This window comes from Bison bison, unplaced genomic scaffold (genome assembly GCF_000754665.1).
Source record: "Bison bison bison isolate TAMUID 2011002044 unplaced genomic scaffold, Bison_UMD1.0 scf7180017864349, whole genome shotgun sequence".
In the NCBI taxonomy this organism is placed as follows: Eukaryota; Metazoa; Chordata; class Mammalia; order Artiodactyla; family Bovidae; genus Bison; species Bison bison.
The window spans coordinates 998,964-1,025,559 of NW_011494921.1; the positions used below are offsets into that span (position 1 = coordinate 998,964).

Below are 26,596 nucleotides of genomic sequence, written 5' to 3' on the forward strand. Positions count from 1 at the left end.
GTTTAATGAGCCCCCGAGACACACCACACCCCCTCCCAGGATGGGCCGGCTAGCAGCCCCCGGCAGGCTCAGCTGTCAGCACAGCTCCTGTGCTGGAATCAGAGAAGCCTGTGCTTAAGTGACAGGCTTCCTGGATTCTCCTGATCATCAGCCAGAACAGTTGCTCCACATAATCAACATCAGAGCTGACCCCTACGGAGGCCTCGTCACTAATGATGGCCCACATTTAGTGCTCTCGCTAGAGTTCTTACTCCTCCCTCAGATGCTCTGCACGTTTTATTCCATTTCATCCTCACAGCAACACTGTGACTCTGTGCTGTTCTTTCCCTCATTGTACAGATGAGGGAACAGAACAATTAAGGGACTTGGAGCTGGAATCCAACTCCAGATATATTCCCTTCAGAAGCCCACCTCTTACCCACTGTAAAAGGTACTATAAAGTAAAAATAGAATACTTCTGGGACTTCCCTGGTGGTGCAGTGGTTAAGACTGTGCCTCCACTGCAGGGGTCCGGGTTCCATCCCTGGTCGGGGAACTAAAATCACGTGAGCCAGACGGCATGGCAAAAAAAAAAAAATTCTGTGAATTTTCAGTAAGTATTCCAAAATGCCACAGTCATATACGAGATTACAGTGCTCAAAGTAAAATACTTCATGGCCTAAAGCAAACACACACACACTTATCACATGGCTCGTACACACCTCAACCATGTAAATGTACTCCTGTGATGAAAAATTGTTCATGCTATTCAAAGTGATTTCAAACAGGATGACATTTGTTCCTTTTTAGGAGATGAGAATATATCCTGAGTCTATAACCAGAGCTTTTTTTCTTTATTAAGCATAAAACTAATAATCAGAAATGCTGAGACACAAATGAAAGAACTTCTTACTCTTTGCGCCCAAAAAAAAAAACTGTTAGATGACGTTCCTGCTAGTGAACTGGTTTCATCCCGTGAGACTGCCACAGTCATGAGGTGTAGAAAGCCTCTGCCACCAAGCTGCCGTCTTCACTGACACAGACCACCTTCTTTTTCAGCACCTCAGCTTCCTTGCCTACCAAATGGGAGATACTACTTGTTCTGCCAGCATCATTCAACTGAAGCGCATGTCTGGTCTTTAAACAGCAGTGAGACTACATTGCACAGGGACTTGCTACTACCCCACAGCGCCATGGGGATGCCGCTGTTTAATCGGGGTGTGGGGTGCGGGGTGCTGCTGGCTCTTTCAAACTCCTATCAAGCCTGGCTCAGTCTCTGAGTCTCACAGACACCCTGGAAAAAGGTGCGACAGGTGCTGTTAGACAGATGGGAACGAGTGAGGTGGCCACGCGGCTCACGTCCAGTCGCAAGTAGTGTTCGATCCCTTGTGACACCACGGACGGTAGCCCACCAGGCTCCTGTGTCCATGGGACCCCCAGGCAAGAACCCTGCAGTGGGCAGCCGTTCCCTCCAGCAGGGTGTCTTCGCAGTCTCCTGTGTCTCCGCAGGCAGACTCTTGGCCTCTGAGCCACCTTCCCCACTCCCAGCCCAGGGCTTCTTGTTTACTGGTTTCCCACCTCGGCCAACTCAGCAGCGTGGCCCAGCAGCGAGGAGGGATGGAGCAAGAACAACAGAGGCGTCCTCACTCCAAGGAACCCGGCGGAGGGTGCCGGCATCCTGAGCCGGTGACTCACAGGAAGCACGTCTTCGGCCTGAGGCTGGGGTCACGGCTCGGACCACATACCTTGATCTCCGGGAGCTGCATCACCTCAGGGAAGACTTCAATGCAGTTGGAGTGAGCTGTCACGGTGTGCATGCGCCTGCAGTTCAGGATGGTCGTCGGCACGGCCTTCAGTTTATTCCCACTGAGGTCGATCTCTTCAAGTTCCTCCAGTTTCGCCATTTTACTAAAAAAAAGAGAAAATCCAAGGTGGACAAATCACAAAGTAACTAGAAAGAAATTTAAAAAGAAAATACTAATAATAGATAATGAGAACCAAAGGGTAATTTAGTCTGAAGATTCTTTAAAGATTCACTCGGAATCATTTTAACAAATGACTTGTTGAATCACTTTTTCACTACTGTTTTTGAGGATCAAAGTAGTTTAACACCTCTTTTCTTACTACAGGGGCTTCCCTGGTGGCTCAGACAGCAAAGAATCTGCTTGCAATGCAGGAGATGCAAGAAACCCGAGTTCAGAAACCTGAGTTCAATCACTGGGTCAGGAAGATCCCCTGGAGTAGGAAATGGCAACCCACTCCAGCATTCTGGCCTGGAGAATTCCAAGGACAGAGGAGTTTGGTGGGCTACAGTCCATGGGGTCGCAAAGAGCTGGACAGGACTGAGAAACTAACACTTTTCTTACTACAAAACAAAAAGTCTTAGCTTCAACTCTTTAAATTGGCAACAACAAGAAAAACGGATGTCCTTTTCCTACTCTGCGTGTGAATTAAGATATCCTGACAACAATCACTTTGCTATGTGGCTTAGTCTGAACTGCAGTGAAAATCCTACTCGAATTGGTCAAAAGTCTGCATTAATCCAGTACATGTGCTTTAAAGAGCTTAGTTTAAGAGCAGGGTTTCTTTGTACTGGCCCTGAGACCTCAAGGGGATACAGAGGAGAAGCGGGAAGGCTTATATGAAGATATGCTTTCTCCTGAAACCCACTCCCCAAATTCCTCTGACATCACGTGTGATAACGAAGTGGTGCTGAGGAGAATGCTGACGGGCCACCCGGATCACCTCGAGACTGTCTGCGTTAGCGTGTCAGTCACTCAGTCGTGTCGGACTCTTCGAGACCCCACAGACTGTAGCCCACCAGGCTCCTCTGTCCATGGAATTCTCCAGGCAAGAATACTGGAGTGGGTAGTCATTCCCTTCCCCAGGGGATCCACCCCACCCAGGGGTCAAACCCAGGTCTCCTGCATTGCAGGTGGATTCTTTACTGTCTGAGCCACTGACAGACCTTCTAGCTGAGCCAAATTCTATCTGTACCCAAAGAAATTTCTCTCAACTTCTGCTAAATATCTACAAAGAAAGCACCTTTCTGACTCTACCTTAATAACACACCCTAATATAATTTCCCTGATAGCTCAGCTGCTAAAGAATCCACCTGTAATGCAGGAGACCTGGGTTCGATACCTGGGTTGGGAAGACCCCCTGGAGAAGGGAAAGGCTACCCACTCCAGTATTCTGGCCTGGAGAATTCCATGGACTATACAGTCCATGGGGTCTCAAAAGAGTTGGACACTACTGAGCGACTTTCACGTTGAATATAATTTAACGTTTTTGTTTAAGGATGTCTTTTATTGTTTAATCTTAACCTATAGTCTAGAATTAACATTAGTTACATAAATCAATAATTACAGTAACCAAATAAAGAAAAACTCCAGAGTTAGGGGTTTCCTATATTTTCTGTAAATCTAGAGGGAGAAAGTTCCCCCGCCCCCACCCCCAGCCCCAGATGCATCCATCACTCCTCTGACCCCTTTTCCACCTCGGGTGATGCCGGAGTCTTAATAGGCACCACAGTTATTGGTACCTCACCTGCCTGCTGCAGTTTCACTTGTCACAATAAACCATCCAAACAATTTAGCGAGAAACCCTTTATTGCCCTTCTGTTCTCTCTCAAAAATAAAGGCTACTTTATTTGATTACTTGAGATATATACCAAAGATACAAGAACTAAGTTTTTACCTGATGAAATCAGATCTTTTAATATCATAAACATTCAACATGGTGTTAGGATACGCTACAAACACCCCTGTGTGTACAGAGTGTGAAGTAATCCATCTCTGACAGCCTGAATTTGTAAGAGATTGTTATTTGAATATGTCACATATTTTGAAAAGAAATGGGAAGAAATCAATAAGCAACAGGCATGAAAAAAGATTCAAAATATGGAAATCAGGCCCAAGGAAGAAAGTGTTAAAGAAATTTCCATGCCTCAACATAGAATGAAGGTGGGAAAAAAACCAAGTTTCTGTATTTAGGGCGGTCACCAGTGGCCTGGGTCACGCGAGGGAACCCTCAGAGCTTGAGGGGATGGCCGTGCTTGGCATCTAACCATCTCAGAGGACGGGGAGCCCTTTCAGGGGTGTTATTCTTATGGGACCACCATGTTTTCTTCTAAAAATTTCACCTCATTCCATAGTAAAAGAAAAATACATAACAATTAAAAAGAAAAAAGAAAGAAAAACTTAAACATTAACATCAAATGATTGGGAGAAAATAAATGTATACTACAAAATAAAGCAATACTAGAAGTCAATGCATATCTGGGCCTCCCCATTTTAGTAAGGGCTTCAACAGACTGCTAACCTTGATGGCCACAGACGGAGGCTGTGCCAGTATTCTGCTTTGGCCCAATGCTAAGCTGCAGTTAACAGCAGAATACCACAGGGGTTAGTGTGTGCTTCTTTGGTGTGTGGATGTGAGTTCTCGGACCTGACTTGTTAAATGGATAAATGCCAATGACAGAGAAGCAGAGTAAGTCCTCCACGGCAGGCTCAGTGTGCGGATTCATTCAAAGCAAGATACAGTGCTACTGTTTCCCAGATTACAAATTCAAATTAAAATAGACTTAAAAGTGGAATTTTCTGAGAGCCATAAATTATTTCCAGTGTCACAGTTTCTATGATCAAATAAGCCACCACTGCTTTTTATACCATAAACACAAATCCAAAGCTATTAGCTAATTAAGAACCTTCAGGTTCCTAGTTAAGGTTCTAATTCTCACTCGCCATACTGTTAATTTTTTTAATTAATCAAAAGAAAAAACATACCTGTAAATAACATACTTTGTTTCAAAATTGTAAGAATAGTCTAGCAACTGGGTTCTTGGATACATTCATATTAGAAAAATAAACACATTCCTTTTTAGTGGAATGTTGATAATGGCTTATAGAAAAGAGGAATAAGCTTTACACTATTTGGAAACTAAACATTTTCGTTTTTGCCTTTTCATCTATGAACCCATTTTCAGAAATGCAATGAAGGATGTCACTCTGCAATCTTCTTTTACCTTGCGGGAAAACTCTGAAGTCGGTTGTAGGCCATGTGAAGAACCTTCAGATGGGGGTGTCCGGTTAACAAGGGCACACATTTATCTGTGAGGTTGTTGTTCGTCAAATACAGCTCCTGTAAGATGCTGTTGGTCTCCTCCGAAAGCGTGGCTGGAGGGAGGCTTTCCAGTTTGTTTGCAGACGCATTCAGGAATCTCAGGCTACGATGACAAACAACAAAATCATGCTGATAAGCCAGAGCTCCACCCCAGAATTCTCAACAAATCTAGAAGTTTCCTGTCAGATACCCACCATACTGGAAACTGGGTTTAGAAACACGAATTTAAAGATAGGTTTTAGCTTTGGCAGGCATATAGATATATGACTCCACAATCTATACTGAACACAATAATTACCTAAATGTGTTAACTACAAAGAGATAGAGATCAATTTTGTTTGTTTGTTTTTCCTGGTCACACTGTGTGGCTTGCAGGATCTGAGTCCCCTGACCCTTGCCCCTTGCAGTGGAAGCATGGAGTCCTAACCACTGGACTTCCAGGGAATTCCCTAGAAATAAATTTTTATGGAAGTACAAAAGAAAAAGGAAGTCATATTTTATAGCTGGTGGGGAGTAGAAAGGAAAGTGATAAGGTAAAGCTAATATTCTGTCTTAAGAAAGAGAAACACAATTGCCTATTTTAAAATAAAAGTTTTCATAGCAATAAAACAATTAGATGTTAGATCACAATATAACTAAATCACATAGTGACTAAGTCCTTTTCAGCATGCTGTATAAACCATATTTTACTGACATATATTCACAACTGCAAGAGATAATTTGTTCTGTAGTAAAATAATGGAATACTGTATAGTAGTGAAAATGAAGAACTACATGTATCAATAGGATGGATCTAAAAAATATGATACTACTAAGAGAATCTAGATAACAGGATACACTGCATGACTCCATAGTTACAGAGTTCAGAATCAGGCAAAACTAATATACAATATTAAAAGTCAGGGAAGGGAGGCAGTGTCTAGAAGATAGCTTCTAATTTTTCCAGTATGATACTGCTCTGGTTCTCACTCTGGGTGCTGGTCACATGAGTGTGTTCACTTTGAAAATGTTTATCAAGTACTATACTTGCAGTAGAAGGAAATGGGCTACTCACTCCAGTCCTCTCACCTGGAGAATGCTATGGACAGAGAGCCTGGCGGGCTACAGTCCATGGGGTTGCAAAGAACGGGACACGAGTGAGCAACTGACACGTTCATACTTATGGTCCCATTTCTGTATTTATATTATACTTTAATAAAGTTTACATGGAAACACGTATTAATATACACTGTCAGTAACCCAAATGACAGTGTGAACAACAGCTAAACTATGAAGAATGTTTTTATACTTGAGATAACTAAAACTGTCAAAAACGGTAATACTTCCTTAGTTACTGTGAAACACAGATAAATAGAAAATGCAAAGCTGGAGAACTGAAACAGAATCCTTGCTGGGATCAGGCTCCCAGTCACTGAAAAGGGAAGCGAAGGGCGGAGCAGGACCTGGGCAGACAGACAACCCTGCTGCATCCTGGTGATCTCCAGCACGGGCGCTCCATCGTGGGGCCACAGTGACTGACCACTGTCCAGCCCACAGGACCCACCTACCACGGTCCCCAAGGCCAAAGCTGCCTTGTTCCCCAACCCCTACCTGGAATGAACCAATGTTAATGAACTGACTTTCTCTCATTTCAAAACCACCCACGTTTGACACATTCTGCATTCAATTCGGGACTATTTTACCATAACTTAGTTTAAAAAAAGAATAAAATCTTCCTTAAAAAGAAAGACTCTGGAATACCAGGTACAGATATTTTTAATTGAGGATAAAAAGAAGGCTCTGTATTCAGGAGTCACCATCAAGACTGTCGTTCCAATCTTTCAATCCACTAATTCAATACTCTCTGATCTTGCAGCCCCCACACTTACACACACACAAACACTCACACAACTCCATGACATAGCTGAGGAAAAGCAGCTTCCCCCAAATAGAACATTTTCCATTAAAGAAACACATATTCTGTTGACATTTAAAAAAAAAAAAAAAAAGGAAGTTAGAAAAGGGCTGTACAGACCATAAATAGTCATGGGAAATTACAGTCGTGTGTGCTACAGAGAAGAAAATAAAGGTCATTCATGAAGTTTCTGAAATGGTTTTGAACTAGGAAGGAAACCCATTCCAGCACCATAGTTCTTTAAAGCTCTTTTATGACTTTCGTTTTATCACCTGACTTAAATACCCTGTTAGGATTTCTCCAGTGTAGAATTATAAAACATTAAAATGCATTGCCCTAAAACATTTTGGAATAGGGCTAATTGAGAAACTCTGACAATCTCATTAAAACACAATTCTCTAGGAAATATGTAGTTATAAACATATGAAAAGAAAAGAAATTAAGTCATGAATATTTGCATTATTTTTAGGCCAGGAAAAAAAGAAGGAAATTTGTTTTGAAAAAGGAAAAAAGATTGACTAGTGAATGCTCACCTAGAAAACTACTAAAGGAACTTTAAAAATCCTTACAACACGGAAGTGATTTCCAGAAAGACTTGTCCACTCATCTTGTTGAAATGTGCCTGTACTGAAGCTTATACATGCTTTATGGGAAACTGAGGCGGGGGATCCCACATTCCACCCCTCCAGGAAATAAAACTAAGTTGAAACTACATGGCTGGTTTCGAAAGATTGAGTTTTAACTGAATTAAGCCTGACTGAATCATCTTGTTAGTTAATGGTCACAGAGCAAACAACTGGCCTAAAAGCATTTCTGATTATAATCGTCTCAGGGAAATTAAATTCAATGCCCACCCTTCAAGAAATAAACACACCTGTCACACAGCCGCACATTTCAGCAGAAGGCAGATCAAGTTGGTTTAATCGTCTACGTGTTATATCCATCAGAGTGAGCAACTGCTTTAATTCTGTAAAATGTCTCCAGTCTGGATAACAGTTTTACTCAATAAATAGGGTGTAAAACCCTACCCCCCTCTGCTTTCAAAACCTTCCGGAGAGTTAAATTCCTAAAGCACTGAGTTAGGTCTCAACTCCGTATGGTATGGGAGAACGTCCTCAAGCTTCTCCCTTGTAGATTTTTGCAGTAACTGCATAAAAGATTTGTTTAATACGCCATGAAGACTTTGATCCATAGAACCCCCTTCACGACTCAACCCTCTCATAAAGACCCGAGAAAAGCAGTTGCGTGTCATTGCCGTCTTTTGGTAAAGTGCTTCTTCCGATCTCCTGTTTCATCCGATCCCCCCACCGTCCAGAGATGCCCCCGCTCTATTTCACAGAAGACAAACTGAAGCTGAGAAAAGTCAAATTACTTGGCTGCTGTTAAATAGTAATTAGTGGCTGTGTGTGTGTGCGCACGTGGGCTCAGCCATGTCTAACTCTTTTCAACCCCATGGACTATAGCCCGCCAGGCTCCTCTGTCCATGGGATTCTCCAGGCCAGAATACTAGAGTGGGTTGCCATTCCCTTCTCCAGGGGATCTTCCCAATTCAGGGATCTTTGCTATCCTGAGCCACCGGGGAAGCTCCGAAAGACCAGTGTCTCTTTCGCCTCCCACACTGGCAGGCAGGTTCTCTGACACTAACGCCACTTGGGAAATTAGTGACAGAATCAGAAATAAACCCAGATCTCACTGATCTTAAAGACTGAAAGGGGCACTGTTCAGTCGCTCAGTCGTGTATGACTCTGTGCGACCCCACGGACTGCAGCCTGCCAGGCTCCTCTGTCCATGGGATTTGCCAGACAAGAAGAGCGGAGTGGGTAGTCATTCGAGTGGGTAGTCATTCCCTTCTCCAAGGGATCTTTCCGACCCAGAGATCTTTGCCATCTGAGCCATGAGGGAAGCCCCAAGAAAGCCCACGATTACCTAATACAATTCTCCAAAATTTAACTGACAGAAACAGAAATAATAAAACATTTTCCTGAGGACATTTTCATGTCATCTTCCCCCAAAACCCTGGAGGTCAAGCAGAGCACCTGCTGGGCAGTGTGAAGACCACACACACACCATATACACTTCAGACTCCATCCCTAAAATAACGGGACACACGGCACAGCACTCAAACCGTTCCTCAGCAGAGAGTGTGACACTGCAGAGAAAGGACACTCACACAGGATTCCTGCCCTGAAGCATCTGGAGAGCTGCCCACGGCGCAGGGGACAAATCCGCTTCCTGGTTCTTGAGCAATCCCTCTGTTCTTCCCTGGCACATTCTGTCCGTCTGTTCTGGCTCCTCTAGGGTTTTCTGTTTTGCTTCTGTTTTTTTTTTTTTTTTAGTAATTCCCAGCACACCCTTAAATTTTACAGCTAAATTCTGTCCTTGAAACGAAGCATAGGATCGGTGCCACCACAGATCTATGTATTTGCAGGCAGACCAGGTATTCTGCATCCGAATTATTTTTTATGCAGATAGGTACTGTGACTTGTGGTCTATTAAAAATGCAAAAGCTTAAGACCCTAAGCACAGTGAAATCCTTTTAACTTTTATACAACCCCCTGATTTCTGGCCCTAAAAATCCTTAAGAGGTGTCAAACAAAATACTCTAAATTACTTTTGATGTGTCTACACAACGCAATGCTTTTAACAACTTCATCTATCTTCAAAAGACTGGTAGCTCTTAAAGCAGGGACTTTCAAACTTTTCATTAGTGGCAACTAAGAGTACAACATTTTACATGACCGCCTAGTGAAGATGCAAAATACACACATATAAACAAAAGTTTCTTGCAACAGTATTTAACCTTACTCTGTCTTACACTGATATTTTCTATCCCATTTTTTAAGTGCTGGTAGAAACCCACTAAATTACTACATCCCCACTTACCAGTTTGAAAAAAGGATGCCTATTATTCATTGTATAGCAATGCCGCTTAATAGTGAGAACTGCATGGGAAGAGAAAGTACATGCGTACAGCCAAACAGAATGCACACGTTATTATTTGGCAAGGTCTGAAAATGTGCCTGGCTTGGGCAATAAAGATCATAAGCCTACAGGGCAAGGGAACAAAGGTCATACAGATGGAAGACCTGCTGAACAAGAACTCAAAAAGGATTAACTTTAAAAATTGAGTGTAATTATATTAAGAACCAACACCGAGGCAACGCTGTAAGCTAATCTCAGCCCTTCTCCTGACTCAGCCAGTCACCCCACACACGTCCCCGCTCTGCTCCAGAATCCAACTGAGGACTGCACATTCCATTTCCTTACCGTGCCTCATGCGTCTCCTCTAATCAGTGTAATTTGTTTCAAATGACCTTGACACTTTAAAAAAGTACATTTTGTGGAATGTCTCTCAATTTAGATTTGTTTGATGTTTTATTATCATTAGAATAATGTAATGCACTTCTAGCAAAAACACACAAAAGTGATGTTCTCATTCCGGAAGGTCTGTGATTCTCAACTTTACCTCCCAGATATTCTTATTAATTAGGTCAGGGTAAGGTTTCAATGGAGGAGGGCATGGCAATCCACTCTAGTATTCTTGCCTGGAGAATCCCCTTGGACAGAGGAATCTGGGGGGCTACAGTGGTCCATTGGGTTGCAAAGAGTTGGACATGACTGAATAACTAAGCACAGCACACAGGCTTCAAAAATCTATACAGAATTAAGAATTCTGGTGACTGGCCAAGTTGAGTCAGTAGAAATGAGAAAATGGCCAGAAAAATGCATGTTTAGTAGGTAATCTAGGGGATCCTGAACACCCTTTGAGAAACACTATTTTATTTCACTATGGCTATCAAAACATCAGAACTTCACAAGATAGCTCTCTTCCCTTAGGAAAAATAATACAGGCAATCTAGCTCTTCAAAATGTCAGAAATTTTCCATCTTTGCCAAAAGGCACCAGTTGTCATGGTCAATTGATCACGCTTTCCCAAATCTTCTATTCCCTTTTAGTCCCTTTGATATTTACACCCATTCTGTCTGAGTCACTAAAACTTATGGTCTGTAATGTGACTAATATTCTGGGGATATTTTAATAATTACCATGTACTTCATTTGTACATATACACTCTCTCCTCCTTCCCATCCCCTGAAAATACCTTATTTTGCTCCAACCAGGGGGAAAAAACAGACCCTAATCTCCACTTATAACAGGAATCTATAACTCTCCTATAAAGGGCCCCTTGTGGCTTTGTTAATTAGACTTATCTCATCAGAAGCAGTTCTCTGGCCATGACGTAAGAGTGCAAACGCAAAATGGCCCAGGAATCAGCCACCGCCAAGCTCTCAGGAGCAGCAGCAGGACAGCGGCACCTCACCCACCCACCCCGGTGACCCACAGGGACATCACACCACTTCTGTCCATCTGCTGAAGGACACTGATTATCTGAAACTCTTTTGGGGGTTTCCATCAAGAAAATTCTCAACTTCAGTAAGATGGGAGGACTAGGCCAGTTAAGATCCAGATTAGAATACTTGCCAGTTTCCCTCACAGAACCAAGTCCTGTCTTGATCACAAGATACAAAATCACAGTCCACTGATTGGCAAATATGGTCCAACATACTTCACATCTGTCCATAGTTATTGAGCTGCCAGTCCAAAGACACAACATTCAAAGAAAAACATGGAGAGCAAACTCATAAACTTAGATTGCTGATTCACGCCATAAGACTTTTAATACAAGCGGTCTGAAGGTGCTCTGGAAGCACAACCACTGAGCTGGCGTACCCTAGACCCGTGCTCTGCAACGGGGGACCCACAGCACCAAGAAGCCATGCACCGCAGCCAAGAGCAGCCTCCGCCCCCCAAACCAGGGAAGAGCCCCAGCAGCAGCGGAGACCCAGCACAGCCAAAAAACAAAAGTATGGGGGAAAACTGGCCTGAAGTTCTCAGAGGAAGCCGAGGATATCACTACAAGTCGTCTAATTTAGATTCCTCTCTCTTCTCCAGTTAACTGCTACCAGGTCAAGCAGATCAAAAGACACCATCCCAAAGCTGTAATATCTCACAGACAACATTATGCAATTAAAACCATGATACTGCATTTTAGCAGCCAGGTTCAGATCTAAAGAAATCTCCCTAGAAAGAGAGTTCAACCTTTTGCTCTCTCCAATAACACATGTTTTTCTGACCTCTCATGAAGCTTCCAAGCACAAGTTCTATTTAGAGAACAAACTAAACCATTTCTAACTTCAGTTCAGTTCAGTTCAGTTGCTCAGTCATGTCCGACTCTTTGTGACCCCATGGACTGCAGCACACCAGGCCTCCCTGTCCATCACCAACTCTCGGAGTTCACTCAGACTCACGTCCATCGAGTCAGTGATGCCATCTAGCCATCTCATCCTCTGTCGTCCCCTTCTCCTCCTGCCCCCAATCCCTCCCAGCATCACAGTCTTTTCCAATGAGTCAACTCTTCGCATGAGGTGGCCAAAGTACTGGAGTTTCAGCTTTAGCATCAGTCCTTCCAAAGAAATCCCAGGGCTGATCTCCTTCAGAATGGACTGGTTGGATCTCCTTGCAGTCCAAGGGACTCTCAAGAGTCTTCTCCAACACCACAGTTCAAAAGCATCAATTCTTCGGCACTCAGCTTTCTTCACAGTCCAACTCTCACATCCATACATGACCACTGGAAAAACCATAGCCTTGACTAGACGGACCTTTGTTGTCAAAGTAATGTCTCTGTTTTTTCATATGCTGTCTAGGTTGGTCATAACTTTCCTTCCAAGGAGTAAGCGTCTTTTAATTTCATGGCTGCAGTCACCATCTGCAGTGATTTTGGAGCCCAAAAAAATAAAGTCTGACACGAAGACTTATATATTCAGGCCTTTTCCTCAGTTACATAACCACAGAACTGGTAACAATAATTTATTACCAGAAAAAAAGAAGAAAGAAAAAGTGAGCATCTACATATATTTTTAAAGATTTGTACTATGAAGCAAACTGAATAGAAGGAGAACTGAAGCAGTTTCATCGCTGCCTGGAGCCATCTGCCAAATACAAAGCTCTGTATTATACAACAGAAAGCTGCTCTGCATACCAGGAGCCTAAATGAAAACCAACCCTATCATTTACATTCTTCTTTTCCCTCTAACCCCATGTTTTATTAGTTTATTGTGCAGCTATTTTAAACTTGGCATTAGGCTGTAAGTACCTTGAGGATTAGTCATTTTTCAATTTCCTGCAGCACCCAAACCGGTGACATAAACCGACAAGGTCAGTAAGACACCGGCCATCCTGAACCAAGTAAATTAAATCAAATCACAGCTGAAACCACCTGAAGGGGCTTGTGACGACTGTCTCCTAAAAAGCCCTCTTTTAATATTTTAAGCTTCATGTCTTTAGGTTGACCTACTCCCAACAATGTCGGTAGTAGTTTATTCCTTCCCCTCAGACTAATCAAGCCAAATATACTCTATCCCTACATTTTCTTGAATGTAAATTATGCCTCAACATAAAATCTTAATTAATCTCAATTAAAAACTCTTAAAGTAGGTAGATAAAACCTCAATTACTTAGGTTTTGGAAATGGGATAAGTAGAAAAAAGTACTAACCCTTTAAGAGGCAGTAAATAGTATGGTACAACAGAGGGAATAAAATCAGTATTTTTATCATAACTTCGTATAGCACGTCACCTATAAACATCAATTGAATCACTATGCCGTTGTACACCTTAAGCTAATATAATAAGTCAACCATATTTCAATTTTTAAAAGTTCTGTTTTTCTTGTCTTCCAACGAGTGAGATAATACAAGAACGTCATTCAAAAAAGACCTCATCGACTTCACCCACCCTTTTCATAACCCAGTCTGCCCCAGAGACTCAAACCAGAGATGCAGCTCTTGCATTCTTGGAAAACAAGGGCAGCGTGCCTTCTGGAACGCTTCTCACTTCAGCCCCTGTGGGTCGCTTGCTTTTCTCTCACAGGAGAGAAGCAGGACGCCTGCCCTTCCCAGTCGCCTCGGCCCGTTACTCCAGAGCACTCCGGGGCCAGAGCCGCACTGAACACGGCCTGCCGTCCTCTCAAGACCCGCGGAGGCTGCCTACGTCCCCCAAGACAGCCCTGCTTTTCAAAACAAAGCTGGCCCTGGACAGGCCTGTGCATTCGGCCAAGGGCGTTTCTGCCCAAACGCCTTTAGTTCTCACTTGCAGGCTCGGCTTCCTCTGCCTCCCTGGGTAGAAGGGTCCTCCTTCAGAGGCTCAACTCGGGTCCTGAGGTTTTCACACTGTGTGACTAGAAATATTCCAGCTCATACAGGCAGCCCTGTCCATTTGGGACTGTACAGCCTAGGTAACATGGGGGACTGGCGGAGGGCCACGAGGCAACAGTCAGCGCAGCAGTTCCCAACCCCAGGGGTCGCAGGACGGCCTCATCTGAACAAGCTCCTCATGTGACACATCTGAACACGGACGCAGCGTCTCCTGGACCACTGTACGCACACCCTCAGACACATGCCGTCAGATGCGCCTGGAACCTGGGAGACTCAGAGACTGCTTACCGACGCCTCAGAATGCAACGCGTATACAAGTGTCCCTTTAGAATTAAATCCTCAGAAATGAACAAGAGTGATTACTATCTACTGGACAGTTCCAGCTCTATTTACCTTCTCTGCAAGCCACGACCTTACAAGACCCAGAGTTCAATTTTATCTCAAAGACTCCTAAAACCCAAATGCATCTACTTATTTTTTTTTCTACCAATTCAGCGTAGATCCCCCAAGAGAACAAGTAGACTCCCATTACAGAACTGCGCCCAGATTTTGCCTAGCTAGCCTCAGGAAAGAAAACAAGGTTACAACAGGACACAGAATTCTCCGCAGGGGAAGAAACCGCATCCTATATTCATAACAATAAGAAAACAAGACTAGAGCTCCTGCTAGGCTGTGCGCTGTCTTTTCATGTGAATGCAAAAGCAAGAACAATTCTTTAAAGGATCTTGAAATGCTGTTCTCTTTGTCAGGGCAATGACACAGCACCAGCCATTACAAAGGAGCAATCCCGTTTCCTCACAATAGCATTATTTCTCAATAACTGTTCCAGTAGGAATTCATTGTAACTTACATTAAGTACAGAGAATAAATTTTTCAGTGAGGAAAACAGAAGGAAAAGAATGAAGGAAATGTTCTCTGTTTCTATCTGGGTGATGGTTGTGGGGTATAAATGTACGTAAAAGCTCACGGAGCAGTATGCTTAAGAGCTGTACACATTTATTATCAGAAGTCACATCTGGATAAAAAGATTCTTTTAAAAAAGAGGATCAATAAAAAAAAATGCAAATCCAAGATCAAGGGTAGTATTTAAAATTCTTTAAATTTTCTCTCTTTCATTAAACAAATATTTACTGAACATCTTAAAAAGGCTCCTACACCGCTGGTGGGAACATGAACCAGGGCAGCCACTATGGAGCAGAATGGAGGTTCCCTAAAAACTAGAGACAGAGTGACCATGCAGTCCAGCTTCTGGGCATAGAATGGAGGTTCCCTAAAAAACTAGAGACAGAGTGACCATGCAGTCCAGCTTCTGGGCATAGAATGGAGGTTCCCTAAAAACTAAAGGCAGAGTGACCATGCAGTCCAGCTTCTGGGCATAGAATGGAGGTTCCCTAAAAACTAAAGGCAGAGTGACCATGCAGTCCAGCTTCTGGGCATAGAATGGAGGTTCCCTAAAAACTAAAGGCAGAGTGACCATGCAGTCCAGCTTCTGGGCATAGAATGGAGGTTCCCTAAAAACTAAAGGCAGAGTGACCATGCAGTCCAGCTTCTGGGCATAGAATGGAGGTTCCCTAAAAACTAAAGGCAGAGTGACCATGCAGTCCAGCTTCTGGGCATAGAATGGAGGTTCCCTAAAAACTAAAGGCAGAGTGACCATGCAGTCCAGCTTCTGGGCACAGAATGGAGGTTCCCTGAAAACTAAAGACAGAGTGACCATGCAGTCCAGCTTCTGGGCACACATTTGCAGAAAACTCTAGTTCAAAAAGATACACACATCCCAGCTCACAGCAGCACTATTTAACAAGTCAAGACATGGAAGGTCTTCCCTGGGGGCTCAGTGGGAAAGAACCCACCTGCCCATGCAGGAGACATGGGTTTGAACCCTGGTCTGGGAAGATTCTCTGGAGAAGGAAATGGGAACCCACTCCAGTATTCTTGCTGGGAAATCCCATGGACAGAGGAGCCTGGCGAGCTACAGTCCATGGGGTCACAGAGAATCGGACAGAACTCAGTGATCAAACAATAAGTGACGGAAACGACCTAAGCATTTGTAATCTGTGAGTGGGGCTAGACAAGCAAGCAAGAAATTAAACATAGTGTGTGTGTGATAAGTACGATGGCAGGGTGAGCCCTGAGGGCTTGGGGACCGTTATCTAATTCAGTTCAGGAGAGCCAGAGTTCTTCAATTGCTATTTCACCCACAAAATCAAAGCAAAAAAACCACACATCCTGAAATATTTTTTAAAGCAAAAAGATCCATCATGATGTCTTTCTCTTAGGGAAGCACAAAACTAAATTTAACTTTTGTCTTTATCATGAGGCATAGTAAAAGTCAGATCCTTCATCTTGTTGCTGAAGTTATGGCCACTCACTAAAACAAATATCCGCAGAGACCAGCACAGTTCAGGCCACCAGGCTGTGGGGCGTTTCGGTTTCATGCATAAGGGCTCTGAAGCAAACAAGATGTTCCAAAGTAATTTAACATGCACAGCTACTTACAGCTTTCCTGAAAGAAAGTTCTGCCCGTGGTAACTCCTCACAGAAAAGAGTTTTCACTTAATGTTTAAACTAACTTCCTCCTCGGATCAAAACAACGTCTTTTAATACTTAGTGAACAAGTAATTTAGAAAAACTCGGTCCAAAAAGAAAATAGTTCAAATGTGAGGGGAAACTGTGGTAAAGATGAGAACAATTTAAAAAAAAGAGAAAGTAAAAACTCTGGAAAATATCTCTGTTGCCCAAAGTCCTAAATATGTGGAGACAAGAAGGGAGACTCCTGAGATGATTCCTTTAAGTGCGAGTGACCTGCAGGGTTTTGACCAGGGGGCAAACTTCTCATCCTGCTATCACACCCCGCCCCCAGCACAGCCTTGTTTATGCATGGATCACCGTACTTAAGGAATCAAAATTAAGGAAGATTCTCTAAGATATTCCTGCCTCTATCTCCACAAAATGGTGAGGGAAGTGGCTGGCAATACCATTTTCTTAACAAATGCAGACAGATAGTCATAAGGAGTGGATAGCCATTCCCTTATCCAGGGGATCTTCCCAACCCAGGGATCAAAACAGGGTCTCCTGCCTTGCAGGTGGATTCTTTTCCGTCTGAGCCACCAGGGAAGCCTCAGATAGTCACAAATTTCACTTGAGATGGCCTGAGATCACCTAAGACAAGGCTGGGCTTCCCTGGTGGCTCAGATGCTAAAGAATCTGCCTGTAATGCAGGAGACCCAGGTTCGACCCAGGAAGATCCCCTGGAGAAGGCAATGGCAACCCACTCCAGTATTCTTGCCTAGAAAATTCCACGGATAGAGGAGCCTGGTGGGCTGCAGTTCATGGGGTCGCAAAGCGTTGGACATGACTGAGTGACTAACACAGCTGAGACAAGCCTGCTAACAAAGAGGCATTTCACAAGTCAGTGAACAAGCAGAGCAAACCCGCGGCTTTACCTGTCGGCCTTCATCAGGAGGCTGGGCGGCAGCTCCAGGAGCTGGTTGTGTTGCACATCCAAGACCTCCACGGAGGTCCTTTCCAGACTCTCAGGAAGCCTGGCCATCCGGTTGTGTCCTGCCAGCAGTTTCCGGAGACTACTGTTGCAAAACAGGCTGTGTGAACAGGGGCAGAGAGAGAAGGCGGCTTACTGAGGGCTCACCTGGGGTGAAGGCTTAAAAACGAACACAGCAGGAGAAGACTGAAAATCACCTCGCCAAGAAACCTAAATGCGCCAGAGCAATTGCAAATTCATTTTAAGATAAGCTCAAAGTTTGAGCTGTTCGTATTTCAATGCTTTCCATACTTCAAAAAAAAAGAGGGTGGGAAAAACTATGAAAAGGACTATTTAACAAAGCAGCTCTACTCTGTGAAAAGGAAAAATGAGCTTCACGAAGACGCTGAAGGCAGCGGCCTCATCTTGTCAGCCTCACGAGGAGACTGGGAGGCCACCCGCTCCCACTCAAGGTCTGAGCCCAGGGCCGCCCAGAGCACAGGCCGCTTCTGCCCACAAAAGACTCTGAAGAAACACAGCTGAGCAATTTTCACCTACAGGACCAACATTCAATGAGGGTGCTTTTGTCCAAATAAACTTTTACCAATGCCCACTGAAAAAACGCTACATTTTCCTCAGCTGCATTTCACAGTAATTATTCGTTCCTTTCTTTACTTCCTTGAATCTGATTACTTTTATTTTCTCATTGATTTCATCCTGGACCAAAGCAGACTCCCTTCTAAAGAGAACAGAAGGGCTCACTGCAGCATTTTCTTCTGAGCCTTAAACGAGCTGTTGGGAAGCGTGACAGTTTCTTCAATGGGTTATCAAAACTGCAGTAAATGATGAGTTTGTGTTCATCAAAGCGAAATCTGCTTTATGATCACTCGAGATAGCAACAGTTGTAGAGAATAAAGCGCGTCCTGCATTAAACACAGAAGCCTGGGGACTTGGGGAAGCGAGGCTGTGATTCACGTCGGGTCACTTGAAGCGAGAGCTCACTTACACCGACGTCGAAGAACGAGACTTCCTCAGCTGCCTCCTGCTTTCCATCATCTTGACCTCACTCACTCAAACGTTCTTACAGTCACTCTAATTTACAGCCATAACTTTATTCACTTTATCAAAATGAGAATCTTTGCTCACAAAGATGCTACCAACCTGTCATTTGGTGACACCGGGGGCCACCGTTAAGGACACGCCTGCCTCTGCAGGTTTAGAGGCTGGAGGACAAGACAAGGCGTCCAGGATGGTCTTCGGCCAGTTACCGCAGGGCCGGCCTCTGGGACGCTCACTCTAACGGTAACTCTGGATTTGGTCCACAGAGGACGGGATTATCTGTCTCTCTCTCACACACACACAGACACACATATACATACACACTTTACCCTTAAATAGAAGGATAGCTGAAGGAAGGTAACACAATCTTTCTCTTCATTTTCCATGTAAGAAAATAGATTTGTCGACTACAGAATAAATGTGCATGCTAATGGCAGAATCTGTTTGATTCTTTTGGATGAAGAGTCAATAGCTTCTTTTCTTTTCAATCCATCTCTGGTTCTAAACATTAATTTCTGTTTTGTCAAACCCTTTCACACACATCACTTAGACAAACAAAGCTTGAATGCAGTCAGTTTCTAATGAATCGCGGTCTTGGCCTGGATATTAGATCAACGACAGGGCTGATACAAAGTTTGCAACTAAACACCACTATTAAATGAGCAAGCAATATGTACTGTTACTGTCCCCTGTGTTAAACACACACAAAAGCACACGCTGCTTACAGTTTACAGCAATAGAGCATCTGGATTTGCTTTGAATAAGCATTTGTTTAGATCCCCCAAATCCTGTACTAGTGCAGAGCAAATCAAAGATTAATTAAGTCAGGCAAACTGGGTAAGAGATCAGTTATCCTGTATCCACATGACTGCTGGTGTATTTACATGTTTGTCACAGTCTGCGGTGACATAGGGGCCTCAAACCCCAACAGGCTGCGCGTCTCAATCAGGGAGGCCAGAGGGGGGCAGAGAGAAGCAGATGGAAAGACAACAGGAAAAGACTTGTTTTTAACAAATTACTTTTCCTCGTCAGTAGTCACCTTTTGTCATTTTTGCTATCTTCTAAAAGGGTCTCTCTCTTCACGTCCCACACACACACACACACACACACACACACACACACACACACACACTGCCATCCAAAGTCCTTTTGATAATGGTGACGGGCTCTGCACTGGTTCACCTAAGCTCACTGAGCATAAAACTCAGCATTTTCAAATGGACTGAACTTCCAGGTATAATATAAGGCTGAGAAACAAAGTAAAAGTAACAGCTTTCCAGGAATTAAAAATGGAAATTTAGTTTTTAAATTAAATTCTTCTCAGATTTCTTCTATGAGAAGACAGACACGTTGAGACAATAGACAGAAAGTAAAGATTCTTAAAGGACTAAGATTACCGAGGTGAACCAGCCGTATCATCTGTGGAGTCTCTGGACATTTCTTTGGCTTATTTGAGAAAGGATTAAGATTACCGAGGTGAACCAGCCCTATCATCTGCAGAGTCTCTGGACATTTCTTTGGCTTATTTGAGAAGTCCCACCGAGCGTCAGCCTCCACACAGCTTTGCCACGTCTGGCTAGCAGTCAAAGCTTCAGTCAACCTGTCACTACATGACGAAATACTACTCCTTAACGGTCCCACGAGAGGTAAGAGATGCGAAATAAGGTTTGAAAGGAAACTCTTTCAGGGGTTCATAACAACAAATTAAACACTGAAGCAGCAATTTTTTCCATTGTTCATCTTATTTGAGATTCTCTAACTTAATCTGTGCTTAATACTCACCGTGCAGGAAGTTCACATATTTGATTATGGCCAATATCCAAAACTTCTAGCTTTCGGCTTTCACAGACCCACTCAGGTACGTTTTCTAAACAGTTCCTAAATGTAAGAATATACAGTTTCTTCTTTGGTTGGAATGTGGCTCAAAACATGGTTCACAAGTCAAAATAATTACATACAACAAATAAAACTTCAAAGGAAATACTCAATTACAGTGAATATAAATCAAGAAGATATGTGCAGTCACTTTAACCTGAAGCAGGATGTGATAAGGAATAAGAAATAAAGAAAAAGCAGGAAAGAACACAGTAACGTCATTTGTATTATCTCCAAAGTCTAAAAAAGTCTGGTTTCCAGAGTTACTGTCCCAAAATGTCTATAAACCCATGTAAGTTTAGGGAGAAGATGTCTTCCATTGGAAAACCAATAAATACATATTTACACACCTGCAGTTAAAGAGTCAAATGGCATAATAGCTTTGTTTTCCAATCTGCATTTTTACCGTTAATATGAAGTTTCCCCAGGGCCTCAGAAGGCACCCTGAGACCACTGCCACCGACGAGGCAAGAAACGGTGGTGATGAAAAAGCACGCTGACCCTGAGACTCGGGCTCAGCGACGTGGAAACAGCAACGGTGGCGATGAAAACGCACACCGACCCTGAGACTCGGGCTCAGCAACGTGGAAACAGCAACGGTGGCGATGAAAACGCACACCGACCCTGAGACTCGGGCTCAGCGACGTGGAAACAGCAACGGTGGCGATGAAAACGCACACCGACCCTGAGACTCAGGCTCAGCGGCCGAAACAGCCACTTACGCACTGGACAGCAGCCACGAGTCCTGGAACAAGAAACTAAACCAATGGTAATGTTAACTGTTAAATGATTGGCCACTTTTTTGATAAATCTATTACTGCATTTGAATGTCTCCTTAGTCATGGATGGTTAGCTTTTTATCTTCTTTTTAAAATATGTGAAATGACTAGGCACAAAAAAATCTAAAACAGTATGTAAACATTCTTTAAAAACAGATGAACAAGTCTGTGAAAAGTATGAGGCTTGGAACAAGGATTTTAGTAGAATAAAATTTTTTGCTATTATATCAACTTCTCAATTAAAATATAGAAAACAAGGCATTATTTTTCGTTTAGTGTTTGTATAGGTACATATTGCTCTGGCTTTGAAGGTCTACCGACTGACACACTGAATTACTTTATTGTGTAGCAGTCGAGGAGGGCGTGGCAGCCCACTCCAGGGTTCTTGCCTGGAGAACTCCATGAATGGAGGAGCCTGGCAGACCACAGTCCATGGGGTTGCAGAGAGTCGGACACGACTGAGTGACTAAGCGCACACTCTCTCTGTCTCACTCACACACACACACACACACACACACGCGCGCGCGCGTGCGCGTGCCTACCTCTAAAACATCTCATTAAGGTAGGCAAGTGAAAGTACCCTTCAGCATAAGCAAACACTAAATAACAAAACTACTCTAAGTGATAAAAGAGCCAGGAACTTTGACCCTGAGGCACTCTAAGAACCTAGTAAACACCATAACAAGAGCTCAGTTCCTTTGGAAAACATACTCACAGAGAGGAGGGCGAAATACCCAGAGCTATGTGAGGGGTCAGACGCAGAGGGTTTTCTAAGAGAAAAAGTCCTACAGTTTGGGAGGTGGATTAGGCAGAGCATGTTACAGAACAGGCTCTGAACATGAGAATTTTTCTTATTAAAAAAAAAAAAAAAAGGTGAACAGCATTTAAGGACAGAATTCAGAGACTAGCACAACACAAGTTTCCGATTCAGTTTCACTTGAGGGCTTCAATGGGAACCAATTAGCAATTACATCTTTTAAATAAAAGAAAACTAGGTTCACTCTACAGCTAATTCCCTAGAGTAAATCTATGCAAGACATTTCCATGCACCCGTACGTGCAGACCCCAGTCCTGCGCTCATGTTTCAGCGCTGGAGATAACACTGCTCAAGGCTGATCTGATAACATAAAAAGAACTTGAGTAGCGTCAGACTCACAAGTTCATTAAACAGAAAACTGACATGAATTTACTAGGAAGTGTATGAAGAATCACGCATAAAGGATTTTATAAATTCAAAGCTGTAATTGCAATCATTCTCACATCAGCTAAATTCTGACATGTTCTTACATAGTATGATTGAGGATATTATTAAAATATCTAGGTTTGTATACTTTTATGACTAAATTCTGCATCTGGCAAATTACACAGCAGCTATACCAGATTTTATGCACTGAAATGAGTTACCTGTCACACTGAGAGGCCACATACTCCTATGTACTGTGGTCATTCAGCAAAGTTTGGATTATTATGTTTGGAATTACGTTAAAAGTGAGTTTCAATTTAGTGTGTGGAGATTATGAAAGTCTAATTTGCTCCAATACATGCTTTAGGCCTTCAGGAAAAAGTCTACTACAATATTTGTGGAAACCCAAGTAGATATGACACACGGCAGTAGTGAATTTGCATACAAGGTGAGGAGGTGAGCTTGTGCACAAGTGAGCTAAGAAAAGTGAGCAGGCTGTACGGAAACCCCGCTCTGGCAGTGCCAGTCACCACTGTTTAAGGGCTCCAAGTAGGAGAGTTGGGGCTTCCCTGGGGGCGCAGTGGTAAAGAACCTGCCTGCCAAAGCAGGAGACACGGGTTCAAGCCCCGGGGCGGGAAGATCCCTGGAGAAGGAAATGGCCACCCACTCCAGTATTCTTGCCTGGGGAATCCCACGGGCAGAGAGAACAGCCTGGTGGGCTACAGTCCATGGGGGTCACAGAGTTGGGCACGACTTAGCAACTAAACAGCAGGAGCAGCAGTAAGGAGATATGTACAAAAAGGGGGGGAAAATAAAAGAGACAGAGCACAAAATATATTTTTAATGAACTTAACATCATTTCAGGGAAAAACATGAAAATACAGCTGATACAATTACAGAAGTACTGGGCCTTCCAGCCATACAACCCTCAACTGACTCATCTTTCAAGTGCAAACCCGGTGTTCACATCGGTGTCCACGTGACACTACGACTCCTGTGCTGCAACTTACACAGACTGACAGCCCCATGCATTTTCGGAGGGTAAGTATTCAACACTACTGGATATTAATTTGCATTGTTTATCTTTAAGATATAGAAAAAATTCTTTTTTCAAAATTAATTTTTATTGGAGCATAGTTGTTTTAAGATATAGAAGCAGGGCTTCCCTGGTGGCTCAGACAGTAAAGAAGCTGCCTGCAAAGCTGAAGACCTGATCCCTGGGTCAGGAAGATCCCCAGGAGAAGGGAATGGCCATCCCTGGAGAATCCCCATGACAGAGGAGCCTGGTGGGCTACAGTCCATGGGGCCGTAGGAGTCGGAGGCACCTGGGCGACTCACACAGCTGTAGCTGTTCCACAATGTGCTGTGGGCTTTACAGGTTCTTTCCACTGTGCAGCAAGGTGAATCAGCTATTTGTATACACGTATCCCCTCTGTTTTGGATTTCCTTCCTATGAAGGTCACCACAGAGCGCTGAGTAGAGTTCCCTGTGCTGTACAGGAGGTTCTCATTAGTTACCTATTTTATATAAAAAGTTCTTATGCTCAGGTTTAGACAGAATTATCTAGATAATTTTCACACAGACCCTAGAGTGCTCCAGGAATTGGCTTCTTACCTTGAGACATCCATGTAGGACAGATAATTCGGAACTGGGCAAACGTCAAGCTGGACAAGCTCTAGGAAGCAGGAAAAAAACAAAACCAAACACATCACCATTCAAGTGACACAGAGACTCTTTTCATGTGTAGAATCGTTCCTGTGCTTCATTCTCCATTGTTTGTTTAGGCTGGGAAGCACAATATATCCATTTGTTTCTAAACCACAGGGAAGTACACAGACCTTCTAATTCAGTCACAAGGTCTTAGTCAGACACTGAAATAAACCACTCACTCTGCTTTCCTACCTCTCCCCATCTACTCGCTGTGACACTCCTCTTTTATACAGCCTAAATTTTCTCTGGAAGATTAACTGTATGAATATCATTGCTTTTTTTAAACATTCAGGGTTCCTTGCATATAATCAAATGCGTCCTGGCTTGTGCCTTTTTCACTCTGTGCTATTCACTGGAATAGCACTCCTGAGGATCAGAAAGGACTCCCTCTACTGAAATCTGGAAGCCTTCCTCAAAACTGTATGCAAAGTGACAGCAAGGGCTCTGCTTCTCAGATGCAGTAGTCTCGAGATGCCCTTCTGCTTTCTCTAAACACTGACCAAGTGTTTCAGAGGCTCAGCTTCTCTTGGCTTCCTAATCTGGCCCCAGCTAACTGTGATGGTTCTGGAAGTCTACTTTTGGTACCAGGTCTCTTTCTCTGGTTACCTTACTTCCATCGTTTCAGGTACCACCTCTGAGCAGATGTCCTACATCGACATCTGTAGTCCCAACTGCAAATCCCTACTAACTCACAGGAAACCACTGCAATGACCTGGATTGGTGGAAAGGTGGATTACCCCACTCTTGTCCCATCTGGGTGCTCTGGACTCTGCTTTCACATTAACAGTCTTACAGCTTCATTTTCATCACTTGCCTCTTCCACTAAAAATTTCCACTGGATCTCTACAGCTTACTGTATCAGCTTCAAAGTTTGACCATCTGACTCCAGGCCATGCATCCCATAAGTACATCTTAACACTTCCCAGCAGGAACCTATGAGAGCAGAATTCCCTTCTGCTCATCTACCAAATGAACCACATTCAGATTCTTTCCTCTTCAACACCTATTTCATGTCTCCAGACTAGCCAAATCCTATAACCCTTTGGTGACTTGCAGTTATCTGAGGTTTGGTTTATTTCTCCACTGAAATGACAGTAAATTCATTAAAACCAAAAAAAGAAAAAGGAAAGAAAGAACTCCTCTCCTTTAGTACTCCTGCGCTACACGACACAGAAGACAAGTGCTTGGTAAACGTCTGTTCAGCGTGCAGCAGTAAATACTCGCCTCCATGCAGCTGTCTGACGGGAAGGGATAGAAATCTTCACTCACTTCACCAAACATGTGCCCATATGACCTTTTCTTTTTTAGAACTGCCATGATCTCCGAAGTCTAAGGAGGCAACCTTATTAAATGAATAAAGCTCTTGCTTTGGGATGGCCCTGTGGTATATAATGTAGGTTTCTCTTGCGGTGAGGTCCTCTGTTGGTGGAGCAGGAAATCTGAGGCCTTGTATGGCATCCATAATAGACCTACCTTCCACTTTCACTCTCCAGATTCACTATCTTCACAAGTGGCCCAATAAACAGTTCACTTCCCATCGCCCGCCCCCACCCCCACATCTGCTCTTCAAGCCGAAGAGCCAATCACCAGTGGGAATAACTTATTTAAATGTCACAATATGAGAAAAACAAGTCAGGAACTATAAGCCCTTCCTTTTGATTGCTTTAAATACCAAACAGCACTCTTTCATGATTTCCACCTTAGCAAAAGTTGACTCCTATTTTACTAAACGAGGAAAGAAGAGTCAAAGCCAGGAGGAAGATGGTGCGCTGAATGAATCTGGGAACCAAGTAAGGAGCTCTGATGTGGGCTCCGTCACGTACCGTTAGAAGAGGCATAGAGAGCTTTGAGGAAGCAGCCACAGGCGTTTAACGTCACCAGCTGATTCCTTTCACAGTGTAAAACTTCAAGGTTGGTGAAAACCACAGCATCCAGACCCTCAAGCTTGTTGTCTCGCAGATCGAGCTGAGTGACGTGAGGGAGAAAGTCCACTCCGTCCGCTATTAGGTTCCTAATTACGTTCAGTCTTGAGAGGAAAAGGACATAAACAGAAACTACAGTCAAAGGCAGTGCTGTCAACACAAGCCACCCCTGATGTGAGCACCAGGAAGGCCTCGAGCCTCACTGCCCACGCTCCCTGACCTCTCTACTCTCGGTGTCTGCTCTCCCTTCACTAGCTAGGTCCCCTGGCTACTTCCAGCTACAGCTCCATGAGGTCTTAACTTTGAAACTATATTCTGAAATGCAATTTAGACCATTAATAGACTGGAAGAGAAGCATGCATATTGATTTTTATCTT

At 43.5% G+C, this 26,596-nt stretch overlaps 1 protein-coding gene across 1 annotated transcript in view; it reads right to left on the reverse strand.

Moving 5' to 3' along the window:
- The window catches only part of PHLPP1 (PH domain and leucine rich repeat protein phosphatase 1), a 201,537-nt gene that overhangs the window by 32,732 nt on the left and 142,209 nt on the right, over positions 1-26,596 (reverse strand). Inside the window, exons 7-12 of the mRNA XM_010854816.1 lie at positions 26,121-26,323; positions 24,202-24,262; positions 20,533-20,628; positions 17,657-17,812; positions 5,006-5,206; positions 1,725-1,887 (exon numbers count right to left, since the gene is read on the reverse strand). Of these exons, the coding sequence (XP_010853118.1) occupies positions 1,725-1,887; positions 5,006-5,206; positions 17,657-17,812; positions 20,533-20,628; positions 24,202-24,262; positions 26,121-26,323 (880 nt within the window). The remainder of the gene's footprint in view (positions 1-1,724; positions 1,888-5,005; positions 5,207-17,656; positions 17,813-20,532; positions 20,629-24,201; positions 24,263-26,120; positions 26,324-26,596) is intronic.